The 27,895-nt window shown below is 57.1% G+C and overlaps 2 protein-coding genes across 3 annotated transcripts; both read right to left on the reverse strand.

The window, feature by feature from the left end:
* Positions 1 to 698: 698 nt before the first annotated feature.
* On the reverse strand, positions 699 to 3,095 carry MYADML2 (myeloid associated differentiation marker like 2). Its single transcript, XM_019735464.3, has one exon. The coding sequence runs from the start codon at positions 2,768 to 2,770 to the stop codon at positions 1,847 to 1,849; it is 924 nt and encodes a 307-aa protein (XP_019591023.2). The 5' UTR covers positions 2,771 to 3,095; the 3' UTR covers positions 699 to 1,846.
* A 5,453-nt stretch (positions 3,096 to 8,548) lies between these two features.
* Positions 8,549 to 16,161, reverse strand: NOTUM (notum, palmitoleoyl-protein carboxylesterase). 2 transcript variants are annotated; one of them, XM_074319862.2, is made up of 12 exons: positions 16,078 to 16,161; positions 14,608 to 14,954; positions 13,422 to 13,474; positions 13,245 to 13,340; positions 12,709 to 12,769; positions 12,522 to 12,580; positions 12,030 to 12,132; positions 11,189 to 11,380; positions 10,953 to 11,053; positions 10,186 to 10,333; positions 9,238 to 9,285; positions 8,549 to 8,988 (listed from the first exon to the last, which is right to left on the reverse strand). In XM_074319862.2, the coding sequence occupies exons 2-12, from the start codon at positions 14,925 to 14,927 to the stop codon at positions 8,682 to 8,684; spliced, it is 1,488 nt and encodes a 495-aa protein (XP_074175963.1). In that variant the 5' UTR covers positions 14,928 to 14,954; positions 16,078 to 16,161; the 3' UTR covers positions 8,549 to 8,681. The 2 variants fall into 2 exon arrangements, with proteins under 2 accessions (XP_074175963.1, XP_074175962.1); XM_074319861.2 differs by lacking the exon at positions 16,078 to 16,161 and adding an exon at positions 15,714 to 15,861.
* Positions 16,162 to 27,895: the final 11,734 nt, after the last annotated feature.

Consider the following 27,895-nt stretch of genomic DNA (forward strand, 5'->3'; position numbering starts at 1 on the left):
GCCAACGGACAGTGAGGAAATTGGGAAGTTGGTGACATAACTTGTTTCAGAAGTTTGGCTAAAAAAGGTGTCCAGGCCTCCCTGTGAGCTGGGAAGGGTGTGGTCCATATGCTCCTTTGTCACCTGGAAATGTGTCCCCTAACCCTCACCCTCCCTCAGCCAGCAGGGGCCTTCACACCACCCCAGGACATGATGGCTCCTGCCTTCTTGGGGATCTGTTGATGAGCCTGCCACACCCACCCCCTGAGGTAAAGGACCCCTGTCAGAGTGCCCTCCCTAGCGGGCAGGGGCCACTTGGCTCACACTCTGCTCAGTGCCAGCACAGGGAACCCTCGGAGCCAGGCATGAAAGCTGCCTGGGCTCGGCTACCCACCTGGGTGCAGCACGCCTCTGTCCACCACCGCGTCAAGGCTGCCCCGGAAGCCCCAACAGGGGTGTGTGTGGGGGGCTAAGTGCTGAGAGCCACTGGGAGGGGGCAGGACAAGCTCGGCATCACCCACCTTCCCCCATGCTCATCCCCACTGAGGGAGAGGACACTGCCTGCCCCTTCCTTGGGTAGCGCAGGCTCCCTCATGGCTGTCCCCTCCCTCAGCCCGGGCGGGGTCTAGGCTCTCCTCCTCAGAGCATGCTGCAGGGTTGGCCCAGGTGGTACAGTTGACCACTGCCTCCTTGAAAGAGACTGCTCACCAGAGCCAGGGTGCAAATCAGTGTACGCATTTATTTCCTGCTCAAGGCCCTGGCCAGTCCATGGGCTCTTAAGCAGAAGCTGGCTGGAAAGTGGGCCCTGGTGGTCAGTGGCTGGGCAGATGGACATTTGCGTGGAGGTCAGGGCCTGCGCAGCAGGAGGCGCCCGGTGCCCAGGCTCCGTGTCCCAGTGGCTGCCCCAGGTCTGCGTCACCTGGGTCCACAGCAGACATTGCAGAAGCTGCTGAGTGGGGGCCGATGGTGGGTGGCCCGTCTGGGAGGGAACCCAGCGTCTCCTCAGTGTGCTGCACTCTCTGCCGGCAACTACAGGCCACCTGCACGGTCTCCAGCCCTCTGAGGCTGCCCCGTGTGACCACACCACAGTCCTGGCTCCGACTCCGGCACCTGTGGCTACTCAAAGGCAGGCGAGCTGGGGCTCCGATTCCCAGCTCCTTCTCTTCTGGGAGCACAGACCCTCCCCCCAGCAGAGCCCTGCTTTGATAGCTGTCAGTCCGGGGTTCTAGGAACTGCCCCCCTCAAAGCTGGAGAAGGATCCGGCCCCCACACCCCTCCACTGGCCCAGCTCTGGCCCTTTCCTGGGCTTCTTTCCAACCCCTTCCCACACCTCTGAGAATTGTTCCTTTTTCAACTCTACGTAGGTTACCTAGCCTGAATGTGGGCTCCAGATACTGATGGACACACGGGACCGCCTCCTAAATCTGAGCCCAGTGTCCCCATCTGCAAAATGGGTCACAACAGCACCTACTTCGAAGGTTTCTCTGGTGTTACAGTGACCATCACTGAGACAGAGAGGGCCAGGAAATTGAGAGAGACAGAGACACAGAAATAGAGCTAGAGATAGAGAGAGATAGATAGAGATAGAGAAGAGAGGAAGACAGAGAGACAGAGAGAGAGAGTGACACAGACAGAGAAGGCTGGGAGCTGCGTGGCGGAGGTTCCTACCATATCCTGCTCAGGGCCTCCTGCCCCTCTGTCCCCCACCCCTCCCGTCCCCGAGCTCTCAGCGCTGCCAGAAGTCCAGGAGTGGCTGTACTGGTTGCCTCCTCTGGCTCTTTCCCGGAGGGTCTGGGTCCTCCTGGGTCACTCTCATGGTGCCTGGTGCCCCGGGAGAACAGAGGTGAGTGGGCTGCCTCCTGCTGGGCTACAGGGTGGGCACGAAGCGGATCCTCTGGGAATACGCGAGGTCGGCAACATAGAGGAGCAGGTTGACGTAGGTGAAGATGGCCACCACCAGCTGGCTATCCCAGGGGCAGCTGCCCCGAGAGCAATCGGGGGGCCGCCCGGGCATGCCGTACTTGGGGTCGAAACAGAAGACGGGCCAGATGACCGCAGCACTGAGGTAGAGGAGCACAGCCAGGAAGGTGTACACCACCACCACACGGTCGAAGGGGCAGCCCAGGCCGCCCATGTGGCCCATCACACTCAGGGCCACCACGGCCACCGTGGCCAGGAAGCACAGGCTGTAGACTGCCACACACCACTGAGTGGCCACGTAGCGCCCGTAGCGACTGTCATGGACCAGCGCTCCAAAGATGATGCAAGCCACGAAGGCCTGGACGATTTTGAGCAGTCCGGACACTGTGGCCATGTAGCTGGCCACCTGGCCTGGCCGGGCCCGGGTCAGGGCCACCTCTGCAGCATAGGCCAGAAAGAGGAGCCCGGCAAAGACGCTGGCAGCCAGGCGGAAGTCCCTGGCCACACAGCCCGCGGGCTCAGGTGGGCACTGCAGCCGGGTGAAGTACAGCGGGTAGATAACGGCGGCCGTGGCCGACAGCAGTGTGGCCAGCATGGCAAAGGCTGCCGTGAAGTTGCCCCAGGAGAGGCGCAGGCAGCCATGGAGCCGGGTGAAGTCACAGGCCACCACCAGGCCCGAGAGGGCAAAGCAGAAGCCCCAGGCAGCCATGCAGAAGGTGCCCTGGATGTCCGCGAAGCCGCCCCGGTGTGCCACCAGGCTGAGGGTGGTGCAGCCGAAGGCCAGCTGCAGCATTCGGGCTGTGCCCACCGGGGACGTCACAGCGCCCAGGTACAAGTACCCACCCCCAGGGGGCTCCATGGTGCTGCCCATCTGACCGGCCACGTCCTTGCCTCACACAGTGCCTGGTGGTCCTGGGGTTCCTGTCAGACTGCAGCCCCTCTGTCTCCTTCAGCTGAGCTGTGGTGGCAGGTGCCGGCAGCCTGCAGTGGCAGTGACATTGCAGTAGGCAGCCTCTCCGCTGCTTCTGTGGGGAGGGCCAAGGCCACCCCAGTGCTATAAATAGGTGGCCGTGATCAGAGCCCCAGAATAGCAGCCTGCCAGCCTGTCCCCATTGTGGGGGGACACCTGACCCCTATGTCCCATGCCAAGCCCCTGCCAAAACCATTAACCCCTTGTCTGCTGGCACCCTCCCTGCCTCACTGCACCTGTGTCGGTCAGTCAGTCGGCTCCACTAGGGCACGGGAGGAAGGGGGAGGAACAGAGAGGAGAGCAGAGAGGACCAGCTCAGGCAGCCTCCAGGGCCAGCTGAGCTGGAGGAGGGGTGCAGGGAGGCGAGAACAGCAGGGGTTAAGGGAAGAGGGTCAGGGGGTCATGGAAGGGGCGGGGTGAGGGGTGGGTTCCCTTCAGTCATTCCAGAAGGTGTATTAGTTCAGAGCTTGGATGGTTTCAGGACCCTGTTGTCATTGTCCCTGGGGCGCACGCTCAGCTCTGATGCCTTGGAGATGGTGGGAGAGAGAAGTGGAGCATGGAGACCCTGTGTCCCACTTGCAAAGGTGCCCCCATTCTTCTCACAGCCCCCAACCTGACCCTGGGGGTGCAGTTTTAGTTATGTTTTGGGGGGATCATTATGGAGCTCTTTATCAGTCCCTCCTAGACATGTAAACGCCTAGAATAAACTCAGGCTAAAATATTGATCACGTATGAAATGTTTCTGCAAATGAAAACCTTTCTTTCTGAGTGTACAAGCAACACAAGGTTAGGCTCAAGCAGTACAGGGAAACAGAGAGAAAACTTGCCTGTGATGCTATCGCCTGGATTCAGCCACTATCAATGGTCATCTCATGTGTGTACGTGTGTGTGTAATTAGATGTATTTCCTCTCACTTTTCATTTAGAAAAATTCCCAGTCCTCAGAAGAGTTGCGAATAGCACTATGAGCATTCGTTTATCTTTCACCTAGACTCAAGAATTACTAGTACTTTTCTGTCTGTGATCTGGCCCCCCCATTGATAATTAATAAGAATGTTAATTCTGCAGCTACCCATAGGAGAGCTGGCCCCTAGCATCTTCCACGGATACCTCCCACAGAGCCTGACCGTGACAATGACACTTGGGAAATTTAATAACACCGGTCCTTATTCAGTTTTCCCCACCCAGCCCCCAAATATACTTCATAGCTTTTCAAAGTTTTGCACCAGGGTCTGACTAGGATTATGCATTGCACTGGGCTGTCATGCCTCCCACTTTCCTTTATGATAGACTAGAGTCTACTTTTTTTTGGTATTTTGTAACACCGACTTTTTGGAGCATCCAGGACAGTGGCTTTCTAGATCGTCTTTCAGTGTGTGTTGTCTGACTGTTTCCTCATGGTTAGACTCTGGCTAAAATGATCTTGGCAGGAAACTCCTGTGGGAGATATGGGGACTCCTCGGCGTGTCCACTGGGAGAATCATGAGGTGGGTATGTCCAGAGCCCGAGCAGCCTGACCATCTGGCTGGGAATGTCCCTGGTTGACGTCTGCCTGGGGTCCTAGCTTCTGTGATGCTTCTGTGGGCAGTGTTTTCCATGAACACAAACTCCCCTCCTTGAAAAGCAGAGTCGTACCGGCCGTCTGACCCAACATGTTTCCAGAGCAGTGAACATAATCATAAAGTCAGGATTCCCATTGGTTTTCAGGTCTTCCATCCTCGGGGACAGTGTCTGGACACGATGAGTGGGCAGCAAGGCCTCACAAAGCGGACCTTCCATGGGGGGCCTGCCCACTCTCTGGGGGGCCACCAGGTCACTGTCACATGCAGGAGGCAGGCTCTGGCCTGGGGAAGGGTCCTCTGTGCGGGCCCTCCAGGCATCCATAGCAGCTGCCTTGGGACCATGGGAGCTGGAAGGAAGGCTCTGTTCGGAGGAGACGGTTTATCTCAAGCAGACATGCCCTGCTTCAGCTGGAGTTCATAGCTCAGCGAACCTTAACAGTGAACCCAGCCACGTTTCCCAACCGTACAAACGGTCCCTGGGGCACCACCCTCACAGTGCCCTTGTCCTCTGCGTCTGTTGCCTCCACGCCCCCAACCAAAGGGGAGCAACTCCTAGTGCCTGAAGCCTTGGGCATTTTGGGGAGACTTGGCCTTGGCATCGCCAGCACTTTGGGGTGTCCCTAGTGCTCAGGGTTGGCCAGTACACCTGTGCAAGGAAGAGGCAGCCTCCCAGGTGCCCTGTGGCAAGTGTGGTAAGTGAGGCAGGCACCCTTTGGTGGCCTTCTCCTATAAAAGTTTGTTTGCTCCCTTGTCACAATTACAAAAACACGGAGATTCTGGAGCGACAGTTTCTCGCACTGCAGAAATAGCAACACAATTTTAAGTGAATTAACTGGAAACCACGTAGAGCTCAACAGTAGGGACAGGGCACATCCATGCAACGAGGCTTTCTTTCATCGCCCTGTGAATGCGTGGGGGGGGGGGGGGCGCAGCCAGGGGCCAGGGAACGGGACGGGTTGTGGCCAGGCTGTGAGGCACAGGCTGTCCCTGGTCTGAGATCAAAGGTAGTACGTGGACACATAGGCCTCTGGAACCACGGGAAGACGGGTGCGGGCCTGAGCTGTCCCCGTGGTCACCTCCCAGGTGTGGGGCAGCAGGTGCTTGTTGCTGTTGCTTTGGGCTTTCCAAATTTTCTAAAAAGAATAGCAATTACTTTCTGAACTAGGAAAAAGAATACATTTAAAAATAAATGAAGGGCAACATATGAAAAAGGATAAAAAAATAAATGAAGTGTATCTTACTACAATTTTTAAAAAAATATCTAGATTTATATTCTCGTATGAATAAAAAAACTCACGTTTACAAAATTTTTCAGAAGACTTTATTTTTTAGGACAGTTTTAGATGTCCAAAGAAACGGAGCAGTCCCCATACACCCCACACCCCAGTCTGCCTCTCGGTGAACATCTTACAGGTTCAAGGATGTTTGTTACAATTCATGAACCAATGCTGATATATCATTATTGATATATTGTTATTAACTGAAGTGCACACTTTATTTCCCTAGTTTTTAACCTATTGTCCCTTTTCTGTTCCAGGATCCCATGTGACATTTAGTCCTCACGTCTCCGCAGGCTTCCCTGGGCTGGGACGTCTCTCAGATGCCTCTTGTTCTGGGTGACCTTGGCAGTTCTGACAGTGCTGGGGGGGTTCTGGAGACTGTCCCTCTACTGGGATTTGTCTGACGTGTCTCTCACGGTTAGTCTGGCCTCTTGGGCTTGGGGGAGGAAGACCACGGAGGCAAAGTGCCCTTCTTATCATGTGACGTCAGAGTCCGTGCTCTAAATGTGACTCGTGAGTGCTGCTGTGACTTTGGTCACCTGGCTGAGCACTGCAGAATTGGTGACACCCAGGGTCCTTGTGCATCCTGGACTCACTTTGTCACTGGTCCCTGCAGTGAAGCACCATGTGGACTGAGTGCTAAGGCTGTGGTGGCTGTGCCTCCTCCTTTGTCAGGACTGTGGCCAGAAAGAGTTTATTCATTTGGTGAAATCCCATTGGGCCTAACCCACAAGTGTCATGTTCAGTGAACTGGCAACGCCCAAGACACACAAAGACACTCTCTGAGCCCTTCAGCCCACCTCAGACGGAGCAAAACGCATGTGTCATCCTGTGTCTTCGTGCTGATGTCACCACTGCCCCCCTTCTCCGCACAGTTTGTCTCCAGGCTGCACCTCCTGGTCTCCCGCCTATGGTGTGGAGGGCCCCTCCCTCAGAGCAGAGTCCTCCCGGGTAGGTGACAGGCAGAACACTTTTAGGTGGTCCCAGCCACCACTCCCATGGGGAGCTCTGTCCATGGCCCTTCTGCGAGGCCCGGGGAGTAAGCTGCTCCCCTAAGCTGGCAGCCACCCCCAGGCACCCCTCCGTTCATCTCTAGCCTTTGGCCACCCCATCCCTGACCTCACCGTCTCCCTTGCCCACTGGGGTTCCATGGGTTCCCCCAGGAGACCGTAGAAGAGACCACCGATGGGCCACTTAGCTCCGCCTAGGGAAACGACATTGGTGATGAGTGGGCCCAGGTGGGGTGAGATGAGGCCCAGGCCCCTAGGCAGGGCCTGGCAGGGCTGCCGCTGCCCAGCTGACACCAGTACCCTTGGGTTACTCTGTCCCCTTGGTCCCAGGCTGCCCTGATATGTTGGCTGAGCTGGTCAGACCGCGGGACACACCCCTGGGTCTTATTGTAGGGTGAAGGTGCGAGATCCCCGCAATTGTCGCAGCTCTGGGAACAGGGCTGCAGGCGATCTGATGTCTGTGGTGGGAGGCCAGGAGCCAAGCCCAGCTGACCTGGCACGGATCCTCCCTCTGTCGCTTACAACCATCACAGAGCCTCTGTGGGTCTCACAGAGAGTTCCCATACCCTCCACTAAAGGGGACAGAAGGGTTTAAAACCAAAGCCACCTGCAGGGCAGCTGGGGGAATGGATGTGCCAGTACCACACCATGTTCACTGCAGGGTGCACTCAGGATGCCCCGGCCATGGCTACTGGAAGCGAGGCACAGCCAGCAGCCTCCAGCAACCCTAGCTCTGGGGCTTCTCCCACAGATATGGTACACGGTCCCATGTGCAGTGATGTCGACACGGCGTGTCCATGCCTCCTTCTTTGTGCCAGATGAGAGAGTGAAGCACAAAAGCCACGGCTGACCCGCCACGTTGGGCCAGCACAGCTCTCGTGGGCCCCAAGGCACCGTGTGAAGTGACCACAGCGTGTGTGGTGCGCTGTCGTTGTGTGAAGGGAGAGTGGTGCATGTGCATGTGTGTATGTGTTTTCTGGGGGTCTGGGTCCTTTGGGACCACCCACAGGAAGATTGTGACACCTTCATTCTTGGATGCAGAGCCAGGGGCTGGGCTGGACTTTGCATCTTTCAGACGGTGAACAGTGTGACCTAGCAAAAATGCGCACAGTGCTAACTTTTAAGAAAATGTTAGCTGAGAACAGAGTATTTTTTTTGGGTGATAAAGTTTTGACTGAAGGTTGCTGTTGGTGACCCATATCATGAGGGTGCAAATGCAGAGTCGTGCACTGTCAAACGGTGACGTGTGCGTCATGGGAATGTCACCTCAGTAACAAAACAAGGAGTGGTGGAGCTGTTGTCCGCCTTGAGGGCTTTGCCACAGAGGGTTGGCTGGGTGGGTGAGCAGAAGCTCAGCTCCTCAGGAAGGGCCTAGAATGGAACACGAAGTGGGGTGTGGGCCTGGGACAGGATCTGCACGTCCAGGAAGGGGTCAGAGGTCAGTGTGTCCAGGAAGGGGTTGAAGGTCAGCGAGCCCCGATGGTGGCCCAGTTTCCCTGCTACAGTGGGGTTGGGGGAGGGGGTGCAAAGTGGGCGACTGCCCGTTCAAATAAACACGTCTGGAGGGGGAGGCTCTTTTGTTGTCTTTTTTTTCATTATTTAAAAAAAATATGTTACAAAACAATATCATTCATCATATATTTCTTGCTTATTTTCCTTTTTTAAAAAATTAAAGTAATAAAAAAGTCACTTTATAAAATAATACAAAAGGACAGGAGAGGCTGGGGCTGAGGGGCTGAGGAATCCAGTGCTTCTGGCTCCCCACCCTGGGCTGGAGGCGGGGGAGGCGAGTGGGGTGGCAGGGGCCCTGAGACCACCCCTGGGGCGAACGGCAGGTCCACCCTTCCGGCTGGGCCTCCTGAACGCAGTGGGAGAGGGGCAGTGAAGGCTGCGGGGGGGATGGCCGGGGCCCTGTCTGTTCTGGGAGGGCCAGGAGGGCCTGGGTGGCCTCGGGGGACCCCCTAGCTCCCGCTGCTCAGCATGCCCAGCAGTTTACTGGGCTCCAGGCCCTGCTGCTGTGCCATGGTCTGCACATCGAAGCCCATGTGCATGAGGAACTGGGCCACGTTCATCTCCTGCCCCGTGAACCGGTCTCGGATGGTGGGGCAGGACGGGTTGCAGTGCGGCCAGGGGCAGCTGTCCACCAGGTGGACTGGGCAGCCCTTCAGAGGGGCTTTGCTGGCCTTGTGGCTGTCGTGGAGGCTTCTGTCCCAGCAGTGAAGCGCCCGGGGCAGCGAGGTCCCCTTCACCTGGACATCTGTCCAGTGGCTACAGACAGAAACCCAGGGGGGTCACTCAGGATGTGGCCAAAGCAGTGACAACATTGCTGCTGCTGCAGGTGCAGCTGAGTCTCAATCCCTGCCGCATAGCTGACCATCTGAGTGGCTTCGAAAGCCCTGGAAGGAAACCCTTCCCACAGCACCTGGCGAGGAGGGAGGGTGGGGACAAGTGGGGGTGCTGTGCATGTTAGAGCGAGAGGCACAAACACGAGCTGTCCCCAGGCATGGGGACACTGACCTTCGGATGATGATCTCGTGGGAGAGGCAGGCGGGGGCGAAGCTGGCCCTGTGGGGAGGAGGCAGACGGTCTGTGAGCAGCCCTATCCCACCTGGACGCCCACAGGGGAGGCAGCCCCAGCCCAGCACCCGGGAGCCTGCCCCTGCCTGGCTCCCACCTCCTTCCTTTTGCTGTCAGGTGCAGGCCTGTCCCCACCAGCCTGTACGCTCCCTGCTCACCCTCGTCCTTTCCTGCTTCTTTAACCTGCCTGCAGTCTACCTCTTCCAGGCAGGGCTGGCCAGGCAGTGGTGAGGGGCTATCCCGGACAGGCGAGTATTTCACCAATTTTAGAAAAATAGACTTTATTCTTAGAGCAGTTTTAGGTTCACAGCAAAATTGAGGGGAGGTACAGAGAGTTCCCATCCCCTCCCCCCACTATCAACATCCCCTCCAGATGGCACATGAACCTACACTGACACGTCATCCCCCAGGGTCCGTAGCTGACATTAGGGTCATTCTCTGTGTTGTACATCCTATGGGTTTGGACAAACGGATAGTGACACGTACCCCCGACTACAGCGTCACGGAGGGTATTTTCACTGCTCTGAAAGTGTACCCCCCTCCATTCATCCCTCCCTCTCCAGCCCGACAACCCCTGATCCTTTTACTGTCTCCTTAGTTACGTCTGTGCTGGAATGTCATAGGGTTGAAATCACCCAGTATGCATGCAGCCTTCTCAGCTGGGCTTCTTTCACTCAGTCATATGCACCTAAAGTTCCTCCCTGTCTTTTCACGCTTTTCCTTTTAGTGCCGGGTAATGTCCCACTGTCTGGGGGGACCTCTCTATATTCATGCCCTACTGAGGGCATCTTGGCTGCTTCCTGTTGTGCTATCTTTGAGCCTCTATGTTTTTAAGGGAAGTGGTTTACTGCATGTGGAGGGGGGCTGACGGAGCCCCCGCACACTCACGACACGTCCTTGAGAGTGTCCCGCAGCTCCCTGCCCAGGTTCTGGATGTACAGCCACTGGCCCTCCTGCAGCGGCTGGCCCGTGAGGTGCACGTTGTCCACAGTCAGCTGGGCCTCGTCAAACAGCCACTGCACCACGAACACTGGGCCTAGGGGGCATGGCTCAGCTGTGCCTCGCTTCCGTACTCTGTCCCCCAACCTAGGCTCAGGGTCCCCAAGGTCTGGGCTAGCTCCCTGCAGGCTCATAGGCAGCTGGCCTTTCCCCTCTGGTGCCAGCAGCCAACCTCCACCCGCCCCCCATTTTGTGCCTTAACAGCCGCCCTTCCTTAAGGAAGTACCTTGTTACCCCACCCCACCCCCCATCACCTTGGCCTGGCTCCCAGGGACTCACGTTCACCGAGATTTGGTGATGATGTCCCTTTGCATGGGACATGGCCTCTGCCCAGCATGTGGGGCTGGGGGGGGGGGGGGACAGCCAAGGCCCCGCACAGAAGCAGCCTGGTGTCAGCTCCATAGCATATTCCTCACCATGGTAGTGGGCAAGGTGACCCCATCCTGGTCTGCCCGAGACCCAGTGGTCTCAGTGGTAAGACGGGGACAGTCCCAGGCAGACTGGGATGGCTTTGTGGCCCTGCTCCCAGGCAGGGCAGGGGTCTGGGCCCGGCCTCTGGGGGCTGGACTCCAAGGTGGATTTTCATGAGGTGCAGGAAGCCTGGATGGTACCCCCGCCCCCAGTTCCCCACCCATGTGCTCTGCTGCCCCACTCACAGCGCAGGGTGGGGTAGACTTTGTAGCCAAAGAAGCAGTTCCACTCTTCACCCTCCTTGAACTGGCGCCGACAGCGTTCGGGGACCATGCCGTTCCAGTACCTGGGACACATGCTGCCAGTTAGTAAGGCCGCTTTGGATCCCCAAGGCCAGGCTCTCGCACCACAGCCGCCACCCCGCCCCAGGTCCTCTGCATGGGAGCCGGGTGTCAGGGCCAGGCCCTCCCTCCCAGGGCACCTGATGCCACGGCGGATGGCCTCTGTGGGTGCACAGGTGACAGTGTCCAGGCAGTCCGTGCGCAGGTATTGCTTGTTGTCCAGGAACCAGCCTGAGTCAGCCAGGCCCCGCACCTGGATGGCCGGGTAGCCCAGCTCCTCCAGCCGCTCGGCCACACGGTCCACATTCAGGAGCACGCCCGTGCCCCCAGCGCTGCACCAAGGTGGGACATGAGGCCAGGCCACAGGGAGGGACACTCAACCCCCTGAGCCTGCCTGACCCCAAGCCCGTGTCCCATGGAGGGACAGGGTCCTGGTATGTCCTGAACTGCCAACACATCCCTCGTTTACATGCAACACCCATAGGCCTTTCAGGGTCCTGGACACAGAGCTCCAGGCCCTGACCCAGAGCTAAGTGGCAGGCCACTTGTCCCGTTTTCCCTTCCTCTCTGTCACTCTCTGCCTCAGTTTCCTTATCTGAAAATGATGATGAATTATGTGGCCTCGGGCTCCTTCATCCAGCCCACCAATGTCCCAAGGGTCTCCTACATGCCTGCTGGGATGGTGACCAACAAGTGTGATCCCTGTCTACTGGGACCCTAGGGTAAGTGGGACCCACAACTAACTGGGGCACTGCAGTCCCACTTCCCTCACATGCACAGCTGTGGAGGCCAGGAGCGTCCTCTGGACAGCTTTTAGCTAAAGCGTCCATCCGCACGCCCAGGCCTGCCAGGCTGGAGCCCCTGGGTGTGCCCAGGCTCAGCCCGCCTCTCCCTCCTCTCCTTATTCCCCCCTCTGCCCCTCCACACTCCCCACCCCCCTCAGCCCCTCCATACTCTCCCCCCAGGCCCCTGCTGGCCCACCTGCTCCCTGCCAGCAGCAGCACCTTGGCCCCGCTCAACCCTTTGCCCAGGAGTTCTCGCACCACCTCCTGGATGATGAGGGCGCCCATGAAGGCATATTCATCTGCTCAGAGAAGGGGGGGGTGGCTTCAAGAGGGAGCCTGGACAGAGGGCAAGGCGTCTGCCAGGTTGGAAGGAGGAAGGGTTCTAGCTGGGGTCTGGAGGGTCTGCCTGGGGCTGGGGCCAGGGGCTGAGTAGAGTGAGGGAGGTGGGTCCTGTGGATGTGCAAGGCCATGCTGGGAGCCCCTCCCTAAGGAAGAGCCAGGCATGAGGACCTCCCAGGGGCTAGGCCAGCCACAGACAAGCAGGCAGTGGGCGCTGGGGCAGGCACCCTGGGACACACTGGCTGTTAACAGTTGGAAGGAGTACAAGGCTGAAAGCCTATGTTCCCCCGGAAGCCCAGCCCTCCCTGCCCTGTCTTAGAAGGGGCAGAGGGGAGGGCAGGGGACTCACTCTTGTCAGACTTGGATGAAGCCCCACTCCAGACGTCACTGGAGCAGTAGGGGATGAAGCTGTGACACAGGAACACTGTGAGACTGCCGTGGTCCTCCACTGCCCACGGCCCCAGGAAGGACACCCCTCCCCAGGAAGGACACCCGAGGACAGGACCCCTGGGAAGGACCCGCTTGCTCCCTCTTACACCATGTTGGCGTTCCACCAGTGGGGATTTTCCTCTGGCTGGGAGGACAGGATCCCCGTGCCTGTGGCGGGGAGGACAGAGGCAGTGGGTCCTTCTGATGGGGGGGTATGCGGGGATGGGGACTGCTGGAAAGTCTGGGATGTAGGGGTGGTGCCGCAGGAACCAAGGTGGCTGGGGAAGTGGGGAATGGCAGAGTCACTATGGTCAGGATGCCCAGTCAGGCTGTGACACCTGGACGTGGCCCTCGACCACCCTCACTGTCCACCTGCTGCTTGAACCTAGGGATGACTGCTGTCCTGAGCCTCTCCTAAGCCCTGGGAAGTTACCTGGGGAAAAAGAACTGAAGAGGGGACAGCTTGTGCTCCCTAATCTTAGGAAGTTCAGAGAAGGGGGCGTGAACATAGATGGGGTGGGGCCTCTCTGGGGTTCTAGGGAGGGAAGGGGAGCTTCTTCTAGGACCTCAAATTGTGAGCCCCTGGAGGCCTGCCCCTTGCCCCCCAGGTGCGGCCTCCTGGGCGGGTCTGCGCCCTGCTGACCTGTGCGGGTTCGTGGCCAGTCCCTGGAGCTCATGAGGCGCCGCATGGTGTCGTACCGGGAGTCGCAGTTCTCCCGGTTGAAGCAGTACCAGCCGCCTGCGGGCACGGACACCACCTCAGGGCCGGCGTGCCCAGGGGACCCCCACCCACCCCACCACTTCAGCCCCTGGGACGCACCTTCCAGAAAGAGTAGCCACCGCCGACTGCCCTTGGATTCCTTCAGGTAGTAGCTGCAAAGGAAGGCGGTTGAAGGGGGCGGTCAGCTGGGCTGCAGGGCCCAGGTCCGGGGAAGAAAGGGTCATTCCACCTGTCGCCGGGCGCGCGGCGGCCGCACGGGGGCGCCGGCGGCCAGGCCCCAGCAGAACGGCAGGCGGGCCAGCGGCGGCCGGTCCCGGGAGGTGGCGCTCGCAGGGTTGGGAAGGGCCGCGAGGGGCTGTGTGGTCCGTGGAAAATCCCCACGGCCCGCCCCGCGCGGGACCAGCTGTAACCTCGGCGCCGGCGGCTGGGCGGGGGTGGGGGGGTGGGGGGTTGTCTTTGTCGGGGCTCAGGATCCTCCTGGGACGTGCAGTGGCACTTGGAGGATGCAAAGCGCCCTCGCTAGAGGAGTGTGCATGGGGCGGGGACACTGGGACTGACACAGCGGGTGTGAAGGGGCGCGGGCGCCACCGAGGCGAGGTCGCAGCCGTCCTACCGAGGCCCGACTGAACATCCCGTTTCCTGGGCTGTGGATTCGCTGAGAGTGTGGGCTCCCCGGATCCCTTCCCAAGCCTCAGCCTCGCATCCTTCCTTTATCTACTTCAGGGCTGGAAAGGGTGAATTCTGCACCCCTGGTCTTTCTGTCCCACCTGCGCCCCTTCTCTGGCCCTCGGTTGGCCAGCATCCCTGGCAGTCCCCGCAGCAGGGAGCAGACCTGAGTTGAGCTGGGGTGGGGGTGAGGGTACCGCAGGACTCTCCCTGCCGGCTGTATCGCCTCTTCCTTCTGGAGTCAGGGCCACTCGCGGACTGCAATCTCCCCGCCCAGGGACCAAATGACGCGAGTAGCGGGCTGGGCAACGGGTGGCCAAGGGGTCAGTGCCCGGGCTGGCCGGGGACCAGTGCGCACTGCCCCAGCCCCCCGCGCTTCGAGTCACGGAGCCAGGCTCTGCCAGAGCCAGCACCTCCGGGAGCCCGACGGGAGCCCTCTCCCCTGGGGAGGAGAACTGCCATGGGCAGTAGGGAGGGTACAGCTCAGAGACTCCGTGCATTGGAGAGAGACAGGAAGGCGGCATGTACGAGGGTCGCTGGCTTCGAGGAGGCCAGGAGCCCGGCGGGGGCCACTAGCAGGGGTGTGCAGGTCTGTCGGGGCAGGCGGGTGCGGCCTTACCCGGCGGGGCTGCCGTCGTTACAAGTCACCGACGTGTTGAGCAGGAGGTGCAGGCGAAGGTCTTCGTTGAGCTGCTGCGCGGAGCAGGGGTACAGGGACTGCGCCAGGCTCTTGACCTGCGCCATGAAGCTGTCCATGTTGCCCTCCACGGCCGTGAAGTCCAGCGGGAAGCTCTCCACCGGCTGTCCGGCCGCGGGCGCCGCCTCGGCCCGCTGCGGGGGCGGCTGCTGGCCACGGCGCCGCCAAGTCTTCCTGCCCTCGCCGCCCCCGGCCCAATGCAGCAGGCCCAGCAGCAGCAGCACGCGCACCCCTCGGGCCATGGCCGCGCCGCTCGCGCCCGCGGCCACCTGCGGAGAGCGGGCGGCCGTGAGCCAGCAGCAGCGGTGGGGGCGCCGGGCCGGGGGCGTCTGAGCGGCGGGGCGCTGGCCGCGCCTGCTCGCCCGCCCTGCTCCCCGCTCTGGGCCCGGCCGAGGAGGCGTGGGCGGTCGGCGTCGAGGCTCTCGTGGCCCGGCGCCGTGGCCTGGACAGCTCGAGCTCCGCGCTTGCGGCCGGCCGAGTGCAGCGCAGGGTCTGGGTGCTCTGGCTCCGGCCCGCGCCAATGAGCGGCGGGGGCCGAGCCTGGGCGTAGTTTGCGGGGCCGCCGCGGCCCGGGTGCCCGCGCGTCAGATGTGCCGCCGCCGCCCGGGCTCGGCGCAGGGGGAGGGGGCCGCGCTCGCTCTTTTCTTGGCGGAGACATCGCCTTTTCTTCCCAAACCGCAAGCCTGACGGAGGGGCCTGGACTACCCCGCCGCGGCCGCCGGAGGCGCTCCCGGCCCGGCTCCGTGGGGGGGCAGAGCGGCCCGCGGCCCGGGCGGCTCCATTCTCCGCGGCCAGCCCGGCGCCGCTGCCCCCGCCCCCGGGGCGGCGGGGTAGGAGCGGGGCTTTTCCGTTCCAGCGGCACTCCGCCCACCGCACGGTGGCCGGGGCCCGACGGGCTGGGGGCGCAGGGTGGGAGCGCTCACCTGAGCCGCCAGGGTACCCCTCGCTCCCGCTGCCCAGCCCAGAGCAGCTTGAGGGCGATTTGGTCCGCACCCTCCACCCCAGCAGCCCCGAAAACCCCCGCTCACCGCGGCCTCGCGCCCCGGCTCCATGGCGTCGCTCGCCCTGCGCCACCCCGCTGGTGCGCCCGGCTTGGCTGCCTCCCCCTCTGACGCTGGCGCCTAGCCGCCCGGGACTTTTATCCAGCAGGGCCCCCGGGATCAAAGCGACGGCGGACATAGGGCTCCGCGCCGAGGGGCCGGCAGCAGCGGCGCCCGGGGCCTCCCGGAGGAGCGGACAGGTGTGGCACAAGGCGCGGACACCCAGGCGATGGAGAGGCTGGGCGCCCCTGCACAGCTCCATGCGGGAGTTGCCCTGTCCCGCGCCTCGGTGGACAGCTTCTGGGAAGCCTTCGGAGGCCGTGAGGGGGCCAGAGGGGGCGCTGTCACCTACCGAGGTCGGTGGGCCTCGAATGGGGTCCCGGATCCTCCCTGGATCCTCCGTGGATCTTCTAGCTGCAGCTTGCCACTCCGAAGAGCCCCAAAACCTCTCCCTACTCCAGGGCCACTGGGGTAGGAGCGAGGATGGAGAAGAGCTGCCGGCTTGGTGTGTCTGCTCAGTGACCTGCACTAACCATTGTATCTGCCCATCAGCTCAGCTCACCTTCCCAGCCACCTTACTGGGGACAGAAGGAGGTTCCTTGTCAGAAATCAAAATGGGGGAGGCAGGTGTTTACTTAGGAGGCCTCTACCCGGTGGGTGGGGAGACAAAAGAAAGAAAACCGTTTATTCACCCTCCACACACATGAAATGCCAGGGACAGCTTTGGTAGACCTCTCCCCATTTCCCCTCTCAGCTGCAGCCCCATGGCTGTCATTACACCCATTTTAAAGACAGAAAACAGGCCTCACCTTTTGGGACAGGGGTCCAGACCTGGGGCAGGGCTTCCTGAGCACCCCTCCTAATTCAAGGCAGTGGGGAAGCTGTGTTCTCTGGGAGGCCCGGCAGCCCCTCTGGAGCAGGAAGTTACAGGCAGCCAGGGCTCCCCCCCCCCCCCCACAGTCCACCTGGTTGCAGGGCACCTCTGGCCCTGAGCACTGTCCTTTCCTGTCCCCAGTATGAGTGATGAGCTGCACACACCTACCCTGACAACACCCAGCGGGCTGCTCCGGCTGGGCTCTTGGAGGACCAAACAGGACCCTTGAGAGCCGTCCTGTGAGCATCTGAGGGATATCAGGTGCTGTTATGTCAGATTAGGCTGAGGTGCCCTGGAGGGCAGCCTGGGCTGGGTCACTCAGAGCAGGAGAGGGTGGGTCCTCCCCACAGGTACCATCTGGCAGCTGAGTGCCTATTTTCCCGATGAGAGTCAGGAGCTGACAGAAGAGCGAGACAGACCTCGGTTCATTTGGAAATCCACACTCTTGTCAGTTTAAAGGCCCTGTTTGAGGCTGACCAGATGCAGTAGCTTCAAACACAGGTTCCATCCAGAGGTGTTCTCCCCATCCCCGTCCACCTGCCCAAGAATCCTCTACCTCTATGCGTGTTATTCCAAGTCCCAGGCAGGGAAATTTTCCTCCCATCAGGATGGCATGGGCGTGGAGGGTTATGCTTCACACTGACCTGGCTCTGAGCAGTTTCCCGGTGGGGAGGTCCTGGGCAAGGCCCGTGACCTCTCTCTGTGCCCCCGTTTCCTCTTCTTTAAAGTGGGGCAATGACCGTACCTCCATCAGAGGGATTATGGGAGCCCATGCGTGAATGTGCACAGCAGCTGACTGCCAGTGAAATCCCAGAACCAGGGAAGAGCATGCATATTATATTCGCGGCATTCGCTGTACTGAGATTTTGCCTGCACAGTGGACCAAAATGAGTTCCTGTTTGGGTTTATTCAAGACAGCTAGCAGAAGCAAAGAGGCACTCAAATTCAGCCTTCCCCAGCACTTCCTGCCCTGTGTCCCGCCTTCCCCATTCTCTTCTTTGGCAGCAGCCCCCAGATGCCCCAGACACCATGTCCTCCTCGGGATTCAGATAGACCAGGTCTGTTCTTGCAACCCCTCTTCCCGCCCCCCGAGGAGCCAGCTTTACCTCTGCACCTCGGACTCCTGCAATCAGTCTGGTGGGGTCTCTGAGGACAGCAGGACCTTAAACCTGGTCCTCTACTTCCAGGCTGCCTGCACCCAGCCCAGGGGCCACCAGCCACCGTGGCCCTGACAAGTGAGAGGAGGGGGCCCCTGGGTTGAACAGCAATGACCATCTCACACCCATTTGGATGGCTGTGATCAAAAACAGGGAAAATAATAAGTGTTGGCAAGGATGTGGAGAGCTGGGACCCGTGCATGGCGCATGGGACGTGCACTGGTCTGGCTGCCATGGTGACGATGCGGTGGCTCCTCGATTCGGTACACACAGAACTGCCGTATGATCCGGCAGCTCCACTCTGAAGTATGTCTTCCAAAGAATGAAAAGCAGGTGTTCCAACAAAAGCTTGTACATGAATGTTCATAGCATCACTATTCATAGTCACCAAAAGGTGGAAAACCCCAGCTGTCCATCAATGGATGAGTGGATAAACACAGTGTGGCCCATGCACACGATGGAATAGTACTTAGGCATAAAGAGGACTGGGGCTCTGACACAGGCGACAACATAGACGGACCTGAAAACCATGCCGTTCGGGGAAATGTGCCAGACACAAAAGGCCATGCGTTGTATGATTCCATTTCTATAAAATGTCCAGAATGGGCAACTCCACAGAGACAGGAAGCAGACTGCTGGTTGCCAGGGGCTGGGGTAGTGATAGGAAGTGACTGCCAATGGGACGGGGTTTCTTTTCAGGGTGATGGAAACGTTCTCAAATGGATCGCAGTGCTGGTTTCACAACACTGCAAATGTACTAAACGCCATGGAATTGTACACTTTACATGGGTAGTTTCATGTTGTGTGAATTTTACCATCAAAAAACCCCCAAAGCACTAGTGTATCAGACCAGCGATGGCCAGCAGGCTGGACACTGGGCACCAGGTGACTGGGGGGGGGGGCAGGTGAATGGAGTGCCCAGGTGGGGAGGAGTAGGCTGGTCCCGCTCTGTAAACCTTGCTGGGATGTGGGACGTTTTGTGCCCTAACTGCAACACAGGGGGATGTAGCAGTGCCCAGTTTGTCCCTGCAGGGCCTGGCCCTGCGCCCTCTGGGCCCAAGGCTGGGTCTCTGAGCCTCACAGGGTCTTGGGGGCATGAAATGAGGTGGGATGTGTAGGGGCCGTGAGCATGTGATAAGTGATGTCATCACTCTCGGGTACATGCTGGCCTTTCCTCAGGGACCAAGGTAGACCAAGGTTCCTGGCACAGGGGACTCATGGAATGTCTGGTGGGCAGACTCTCAGGCTGGGGGACGAGGACAAGGAACAGTGTCCCAAATTGCCTTGTTGCAGTGGTCTCATGGAACATGGACACTGGACACGGGACCCGCCCTTCTCTGCCACCCTCCCCGCCCCTGTGGCCACATCCAGGGTGGATTCTGCATCACTCTTGCCTCCCTGCTTCCTGGCTCCCACTCAGGTGGGCGGCAGGTGCTTGTGCTTCTGGCTGAGCTTGGGTCCCATTCGTTGCCAGCTGCAAGGGAGCCTGGGAAAATGAGAGCCCAGATGGGGCTCTGCCTCTTTAGGAGGGGCGCCCCCAGGTGTAGGATGGGGGCGCAGGGGCTGTTCCTCTGGGGAAGAAACTATGGGGGAAGGAGCCAGGGTCCCAGATGAGCACAGAGTTAACCAATGGGAGCTTTGTGGACACGTGCTCATTTCCTGGAATAAGGGCATCAGAAATGGAACATTTCAGGAAACTGGAACTTGGGATCTAGCTGGGGCAGGCTTGAGGGCCTAGGCTGGCTGGAGGGCGCTGGGGCACAGGGAGGAAAGTGGGGCGAAGGGCTGTCGGTGGCACAGGGCGGTCCCACGTGGGCCTGACAGACAGATAACCTGGCTTTCAGAGCCTCAGGATACCCAGCAGCTCCAGACCCAGTGCCTTTGACTGGATGTGGGACTGCCCCATGCCACCAGCCGGCTCCCTCTTGGGGCCCCTTGAGGGCTCTGAGCCTAGGGGCTTGCAAGGCATGAGGGCAGCTCTGTGCTCCAGCAGCTGCCTGCCGTCTGGGGCCCAGCTGTTGCCTGCTGGCTTCAGCCACCCCGCCTTGCACAGCCACCTGGGCGGCTGAGAGCCCCAGCTGCTGGCCTCTGAGGCTCAAGAGGCCAGGGAAGCAGGGCAGGCCACCCCACTCCTCCCAGCGGCTTACTCTGAGGGGAGGCCCTGCTCCTCAGCCAGCCAAGAGCCCATCTCCAGCTCTGAGCCTGGGGAGGGGCCTCAAGGTCAGGCTGTGCAATCACAGAGTTTGAATCCCTATTTGGTTTCCCCAGAGCCACCAACCCCATCCGTTAGAAGGAACCCCCTTGGCCTCATATCCTGGGACCTTGATGAGCAAAGCCTCTTACCTGGAGCTGTCTTGTGTGTGCGGGGGCTGGGGATGGAGAGCTGGGACCACTGGGTCAGGTTCAGGCCTTTCCTGGGCAGCTCCTAGACCTGAGCTGGCAGACATTCTCTCATGGGAACTAGGTGGGTGTTTGCAGACCTGGCATGAGCAGCCTTGGGGTCACCGAGTGGAAGAGCTCACACATACTCCTCGCCCTGGGACTGAGAGCACCTGGGAGTCAGACCCCCCTTCTCTTAGGGGTGAGAGCCCCCAGGGCTGTGGGTGGAAGTTGAATCCTAGATGCTGTGACCAACCCCCAGATGGTGAACTGGCCTCCAGGGTGGGGTTTTCTGGTCCTAGGCTCAACCCCTGGGGGCCTCGGACCCCAGTAGTCATTTGGAAGGACCTGCCCGCCTCTCAGCATCCCTGCTCCATCCCAGCCCCCCTAGCTGAAGGACCCTCCTGGGTGCCAGCTTGCAGCTGACCTGGGGTCACTGGGGTGTCCGGGTCCACCTGGGAATGGCCACATCCCAGAGCTGGGGGAAGGAAGGGCATGCGGATGGGAGGGCCTTCCCGTACATGGTGTAGATGGGCCCTCTTGGGGTATTATGGGAGCATCTCCTGCGTGCCAACTTGTGCTCCTCACTATACAGGTGAGGAAGGGTATGGGGAGGTCGGGTTGCCCCAGGCCCCTTGGGGTGGGCCAGAGACAGCTCCTCCTCAGCTCTCCCAGCTGTCTCTGCTGCGCCCTAATGAGCTCCAGGCCGGCTGGTCCCCATCTGTGTAGCCTGCTGGTCCCCAGCACCCACTGCAATAGGGGCTGCAGGCCAGCAGGCTGGCCCGCCATGTGACCTTCGGCCCACCCTCCCTCCAGCCCTGTGATCCGCACGTGGCCTCTGGGGAGGCAGAAACAAACCCTCAGATCTCACCCCTGGGAACCTTTCAGCGCCAGCAACATCAAAGGGGGCAGTGGCTGGCCGTGCTGCGGGTGCTTCTCTTAAAGGGCCACGCCATGTCTTAATTCAAAGCAGATCCTGGGAACAGCTGTCAAACCGCCTGGGAGGGAGGACTCCGGCGGGAGAAGCTGGAAGGCGGCCATCCCTGTCCTCTGCAGACCCCATGTGTTTGCTTCTCGGGGCTGATCAGAGGGCAGGTGGGGACTACGCTGAGTGGGTCTTGCATCTTGCAGAGGCTCCACCAGCCTCCACCTGGGAGTCACGCTGCCCTTCTCAGAGGAGGACCCTGAGTGCTGGGCAGGCCCACCTGTCAAGGGCTCTGATTATTCTCTGTGGGAACTTAGAAACTCAGTTCATGAAGTCAATACCCTGTTTCCCTGAAAACAAGACCTAGCCGGACAATCAGCTCTAAGATGTCTTTTGGAACAAAAATTAATAGAAGACCCAGTATTATATTACATTACATTACATTATACTACATTATATAAGACCGGTCTTATATCATAGTAAAATAAGACCGGGTCTTATATTAATTTTTGCTCCAAAAGACGCATTAGAGCTGATTGTCCGGCTAGGTCTTATGTTCGAGGAAACATGGTAGTGTGGTTTCTCTGAGTGTGAGTTGAGGTTCTTACCTGCCCAGGTGTCTGCCCTGCCTGGAGGCCACTGACTGAGTCCAGAGGTGGGACAGCTCCATGCACGGGGTAGGAGGGGTTCCTGATGGTCACAAGTTCACTCAACAGAGCTCTGTCCTGGCAAGGGGACTCCAGGAATAGACAGCAGGCTGGTCTTCTGGGAGGAGGGGGCAGATGTGACCTGATGTCAGGAGGGGGAGGGAATGAGGAAATGGGGCACAGCGGTGTGGCGGTGTACTAGGCAGTGGGAAATTACTGCCTTAATGAAAATACAGGTAAGATCCAGAAGGTTCTATATTGGAAAGTAGATTTTAAACTACTTAAATTGAAAATGCAATTTTACCATAAATATATATCTGGGGTGCCAAAGAAGTGCATACACATTTTAAGAGATGTCATCTACTGTGCTTACGCAGTAGTTCGCCATAATCAGAAGTGTCTGGACGCTGATGGTAACCACTTTAGCACCTCTTGTAATTGCAGAAGTCAAACGTGACTTGTACTCATCTTTTGTTATCGTTACATATTGAGTATTACAATTAATACAGTTTTTTTCCTTTTTTAAAATGTGTATACATTTTTTTGGCACCCTCTGTATGGCACACACACATATGTCGTCAGTGGCTAGATTATAAGTATAGCGTGGGGCACGGGCTGTGCCTCCCCCAGGGGCTCAGCACAGAGGGGGCTCAAAGAGGCCACTTGCTCCGAGAGTGAGCCGTGCATTCTCCCAAGGAGGCAGGTAAGAAGAGCATCAGTTCTCAGGCTAGGTGGAGTCTTTTTTTAACCTATAACATGTGACCTGAGGTCCTAATAGAACCATAGTTTGGGACATAATTTCTTTGGAAAATACAGCCTCAGTCTCATTAACATTGCTCTCGAAAATAGCCCGCTACCCCCCTCGTCTCCCCAGAATTCAGGTGCGGCCCCAGGCTAGCCCTGAGGGGTTCTGGGCAGCCTAGAGCAAGGACCCAAACCTCGTCTTCTGGCCAGGCTCAGGGTTCCCACAGCCTGCTGGGGGAATTGCTGTCTGTGATGTACTGTGCTACTTACCTGCGCTGAGCCTCCATGTCCCTGGGAAGGGGGCACTGTCACCGCTCTGGTTTGACAGATAAAGAACAGAGGCCCAGGTAGCCAGGATGTGTCAATGTTCAGGTCGGTGCAGGTAGGGGGTGGACCTCATGCCTTGACGGCACCCTAGGCTCCTGGACGCTGTGATAGCCTACATTACATCCAACTGGGGACACTTTGTGCTCTGGAAGTGGTGTGCTGTGGATGGGGTAGAGTGGGAGGGGTCCTGACCAGGGTCACGGGGACTTCAGTGAAAAGAACAAAGGCAGGTCTGTCCTGGGTCACCTGTTGTGTAAAAAGGAAGGAAGGGAAGGATGTACATCTGTGTCCCCTTAGCATCCTGACACATGCATTTGCTCACCTTTGCAAAAATAAATGCAGGAAGTCTACCCAAGCACTGAAGGAAGAAGGTTTTCTACAGGTTGAGTGGCAATGGACAAGGAGGGAGCAACCCTGGTCTATGTCTCATCTTTTTTTTTTTTTAATTTTTATTGGGGAATATTGGGGAGTAGTGTGTTTTTCTAGGACCTATCAGAGCTCCATGTCAAGTTGTTGTTTTCTAGTTGTGGAGGGCGCAGCTCAGCTTCAGGTCAAGTTGTTGTTTTCAATCTAGTTGTGGAGGGTGCAGCTCACTGGCCCATGTGGGAATCGAACCAGCAACCTTGGTGTTATGAACACTGAGATCCAACCACTGAACCAACCGGCTGCCCCTCTATGTCTCATCTTGTACTTATAATTCTTGAGTCAAACAAATGTTTTGCATAATCAAAATATAGCATTAAATAAAAAATGATGAAAAGAGACCCCAAAATACAGTAATATATAAATGAACCTGTTTATCAAATTAGTATGACCACAAAGAAAAAAAGAATTAATTCAAATAACTTTGGAACACAATCCTCTGTATTTCTTTAGTGGGATATATTCTGAGGACAAAAATAACTACAAATGGATCTTGAAATTTCCTTAGTAGGTCTGTGGTTAGTAGCAGGATTGCTGTAGTAATTCTGAAGCTATTTGGAGGGTATTTTGGAACAGAGCAAACAAATATATTCATGTTACCAAGAGCAAGGGTTTTCACTGTGGAGAAAGAGATTTTCGGTTGAACCATGTACAGTTGCCTTTTTTTTTTTTTTTGTAGATAAAAAATGGTTGAATATTGGCAATTTCATAGGATTTAACCAAATACAAATACAGAATGAGGGAAGGAAAGGGAGAAGCCTGAGGGGTGGCTTGGAGTGAGAAATATTCAGGTGAATTCAGGGTGTTAGCTCTGTGCTCTGGGGAGCAGAGGCACCCCAGCAGCCCTGAGCATGCTCAGCTCCAGACCTTGCTTTCTTACTTTCTTTCTTTTCTTTTTTTTTTTAAAGAGGGCGCAGCTCACAGTGGCCCATAGGGGATCGAACCAGCAGCCTTGGTGCTACCAGCACCACGCTCTAACCAACTGAGCCGCCCCAGACTTTGCTTTCTAAATCCCATTCCCTTCTAAAGGGATCAGTGTGTCTTTGAGAAATGGTAGGTTCGGGCTGGGGCAGGGGATACCCTGTTGTGACAGAGGTGAGGAAATGCTCAGAAAGTAATGGAAACAGGTAAAAAGTGTGGGCGGAAAAGGGGCCACAGACTGAAGCCGACAAGCTCAGGGGAGGCCAGGCTAGTGGGCCCTACAAACCCAGAGATCAAAGGAACCACTCAGGGTCGTTGGGACATAAACGTTCCTCACTAAAGCGGGTCATGGCGGTAGTTACATCCTAGGCCTGTAGCTTTCTTGACAAAAGTCAGTCTTTACCGGAAGTGAGCCTGCATGCTGTCTTTCTACATCTCAGATAACATACCTTTTTTTATTTTAAATTTTATTGGGGAATTTGGGGGTACAGTGTGCTTCTCCAGGGCCCATCAGCTCCAAGTTGTTGTCCTTCAATCTAGTTGTGGAGGGCATAGCTCACTGGCCCATGTGGGAATTGAACCAGCAGCCCTGTTGTTCAGAGCTGGTGCTCTAACCACCTGAGCCATCTGCCCGCCCCTCAGATAACATACCTTTGAAAAGTCAGGGGCTGGCCTCGGGTCTCAGGTGGTTGGAGCGCTGGGCAACTAACACTAAGGTTGCTGGTTCGATTCCCACATGGGCCAGTGAGCTGCGCCCTCTACAGCTAAGATTGTGAACAACGGCTCTCCGTGGAGCCGTGTTGCCGTGTGCTGCCATGAGCGGCCAGCGGCCAGCTTAAGTGGCTGGCAGCCATTGTGAGTGGCCGGCAGCCAGTGAGAGCTGCCGTGAGCGGCTGATCCACCGATGACCGGCAACCTACTGCCTCAGCTGGGGGGAGTGCAAGGTTCATAATACCAGCATGGGCCAGGGAGCTGTGTCCTATACAACTAGACTGAGAAACAAAGGCTTGAACCAGAGTGGGGAGCGGGAGGCAGAAGGGCGGGGGGGAGAGAAGAAAAGTCAGAGTAATTCTCTTTTCCAGACTCCTCAGGGCATGACACCAGGAACCCCTCATTGTTATCTGGTCCCCCACATACCATCTCTCTGTGCTGTAAATGTTCATTATTATCTACCCTGCACCCACCAATGTGAAAGAAGTGTGTGTCTCTCCATCTTACTTTTTATCCAGTCCCAGAGATTTCCCTGCTTTGCTTTCTCCTGCCCCTTTAACCTCCCACCCATGGATTCCACGTAAGCCCCTTAGTCTCCTCCTTTGACCCCAATGTAAAAAATAAACTGCAAAACTGCCGTTTTCAGGAGCATTTTCTCAATCCATTGAGATTTTGCTTCCTGGTAATTGTTGCCAGGTTGGCTCAAATAAACTCATAAAAATTCTCTACAGGTTTAGATGTTTCTTACATCGACACAAGGAAGTACGAAAGACAGGAGTGAGGTGGGACTGTAGGCTAAGCCAGAGAGTGGCAGCCATGTCAGATTTCCCAGTGTCAGTCAACAGTTTGGTGGTTATGTAAGAGACTGGCCTAAGGCTTAGAAAATTCACTTGAAGGATTGACGCATACATCTCCCACTCACTCTCAAATGGTTCTGAAAAATGTTGTATGTATGGAGAGAGAGAGATGACAAAGCAAATGGGGCAACATGTAAACAACTGGAGTCTGTCTGGAAGATACACAGGAGTTCCTTGTACTGCTCTTGAAACTTTCTTCTAAGTTTGAAATCATGTGAAAATATAAGCCACTCCTCCAAAAAAAAGTTCAGGAGCCAGCTTGGAGGGGGTCTGGATGGCCGAATTTGGATCAATTTGAGCATCAAAAGGAGTAACTGAATGAAAATTAAATTCATGAATATTTCAACCCATGAATTTGTATTAATATTTAAGACTTTTCAAAAAGGAGGGGAAGCATTTCTTGACCAAAAAATGTCTAATAAATGTAGAAGGAATGGTAAAATCGGAAAGTCATGATTTTGCAACCACAAATGTAATGATGGATTCAGGCAACGACTATCAATTGATAAAACTGTGGGGTAAATGGTCACTGGAAAAATATCATGTTTATAGCTTATTCTCTCTACAAGGTACCTTGATCCTGGAGGAATCTGGCAGACCAAGTGTGTAGACTTTACATCCCCACTAACAGGACAAATCGATGTCCTGGATCTCCTGGTGGTCTGTCATCTACGCTGCCTCACTGCCCCAAATGTTTAACCCCAGGAAAAGATTGGGCAGATCCAGCCTGTGGAAGATTCTAAAGGAGACTGGTCTGGACTCCTCAAAAATGCCAGTGTCATGAAAAATTAAAACAAACCACAGAGGGACTGACTGATGCCGATTAACGGAGTGTGAACCAGTGACTACCAAACCAATGTGACAACCAGCTCTAAGGGACAATTTGGGGACAAGGGAAACTCCCCCACAGGCTGTGTCTGATATATCACTGTGTCTGTGACTGTTGGATTGTTGGGTGTGGTGACGGGTTACAATTACATAGGACAAGGTCCCCATTTTATTAGGTGCCGCTGAACTGCTTGGAAGGAAAGTGTGTGATCGCTTCACCTTACTTCCAAATATAAATATATGCGCAAATAGAAATGCAGAAAGACAAGCCAATGTGACAAGATGTTAACAGTGCATCTCTGTGGTAGAGGTATACAGATGAGCTGAAAAGTAGTGGTTTACTGTGTTAAATTTTCGCTTTTTGTAGATGTTACTGCTAAATTGAAGTTTTTATTGCGACAATTGTAGAGTCACATGCAATGCAAGAAACAGCACAGAGAGACACCTTGCGCATGTTGCCCACTTGTCCCCACAACAGTAACATTTGGCAAAATTATAGCACAATCTCACAGCCAGGATGGTGACATGGAGACAACACAGCAATCTTCTTCCCAGGGCCCCAGTTCACTCGTGCTCGGTGTGCATGCCACACACAATCTTATCACTGGCGGGTTGCTGTGTCAGATACTGAGAGGCTCCACCTCCACAAGGGTCCCTGGTGTTGCCCTCCTATAACCACACCGGCTTCACTCCCTCCCCCACCCCCAGCTCCCCAAACAACCATTGGGCAACCCTTAATTTGTCCTCTATTTCTAAAATGCTGTCCTTTCCATGACACTACATGAGCGGAACCCTACAGCACGTGAGCAGCCTTTGGGACTGACTTTGTCACTCAGCCACTTCCCAGGATGTGGCTGCCAGGGATGACCTCTGACCCCATGTCACCTGCGGCCTCCACTGCGGTCACATCCTAGAATCGGGGCAGCTCAAGGCTGGAACAAGCCCTGAGCTAAGGAGCCAAGTTGCAGTGAGGGCTGGGGAAGGCAAGCAGAGAGGCGGCCTTCCAACAAGAGCGAGCACATGGCCCCAATGTGCAGTCCCAACTGAACACGAGCTCGCGGGGGCAGGTGATGGTCCTTCCTGCTGTGGCCAGGTGCTGGTGTGTCCAGCCACCTCAAGTTTTGGCACTGGCCTGAAATAAACCCCTGCCTGGGGAGAGCCCAAGGAAACTTCCGGGTGTTTCCTGCCTCTGGAGGCTTGTTGAGCTGTGGGTCCAGGATCCCCAGGTCCCCACACAGCATCCAGGGGTAGTCTCTGGGGTTTGCTTGTTTTCACAGGTGCCTCACAGGGGCTTGGTCTGTCCTGCCTGGTCTTCACCAGCTCTGGCCCAGCCAGGCCACCAAGGGGAGGATGGTCTGCCCTGCTTCTCCCACCTCC

This window comes from Rhinolophus sinicus, chromosome 12, assembly GCF_057876585.1.
Source record: "Rhinolophus sinicus isolate RSI-liver-muscle chromosome 12, RSI-T2T, whole genome shotgun sequence".
NCBI classification, from domain to species: domain Eukaryota; kingdom Metazoa; phylum Chordata; class Mammalia; order Chiroptera; family Rhinolophidae; genus Rhinolophus; species Rhinolophus sinicus.

Excerpts from the sequence above, each read along its gene's own strand:
- MYADML2 (XM_019735464.3), bottom strand. The coding sequence starts at position 2,770 with ATGGGCAGCACCATGGAGCCCCCTGGGGGTGGGTACTTGTACCTGGGC.
- NOTUM (XM_074319861.2), bottom strand. The coding sequence starts at position 15,737 with ATGGAGCCGGGGCGCGAGGCCGCG. Across the intron at positions 11,054-11,188 it reads GCCATCCGCCGTGGCATCAG|GTACTGGAACGGCATGGTCC; the intron begins GTGCCCTGGGAG and ends CATGTGTCCCAG. Across the intron at positions 9,286-10,185 it reads GACACTCTCAAGGACGTGTC|GGCCAGCTTCGCCCCCGCCT; the intron begins GTGAGTGTGCGG and ends TCCTCCCCACAG.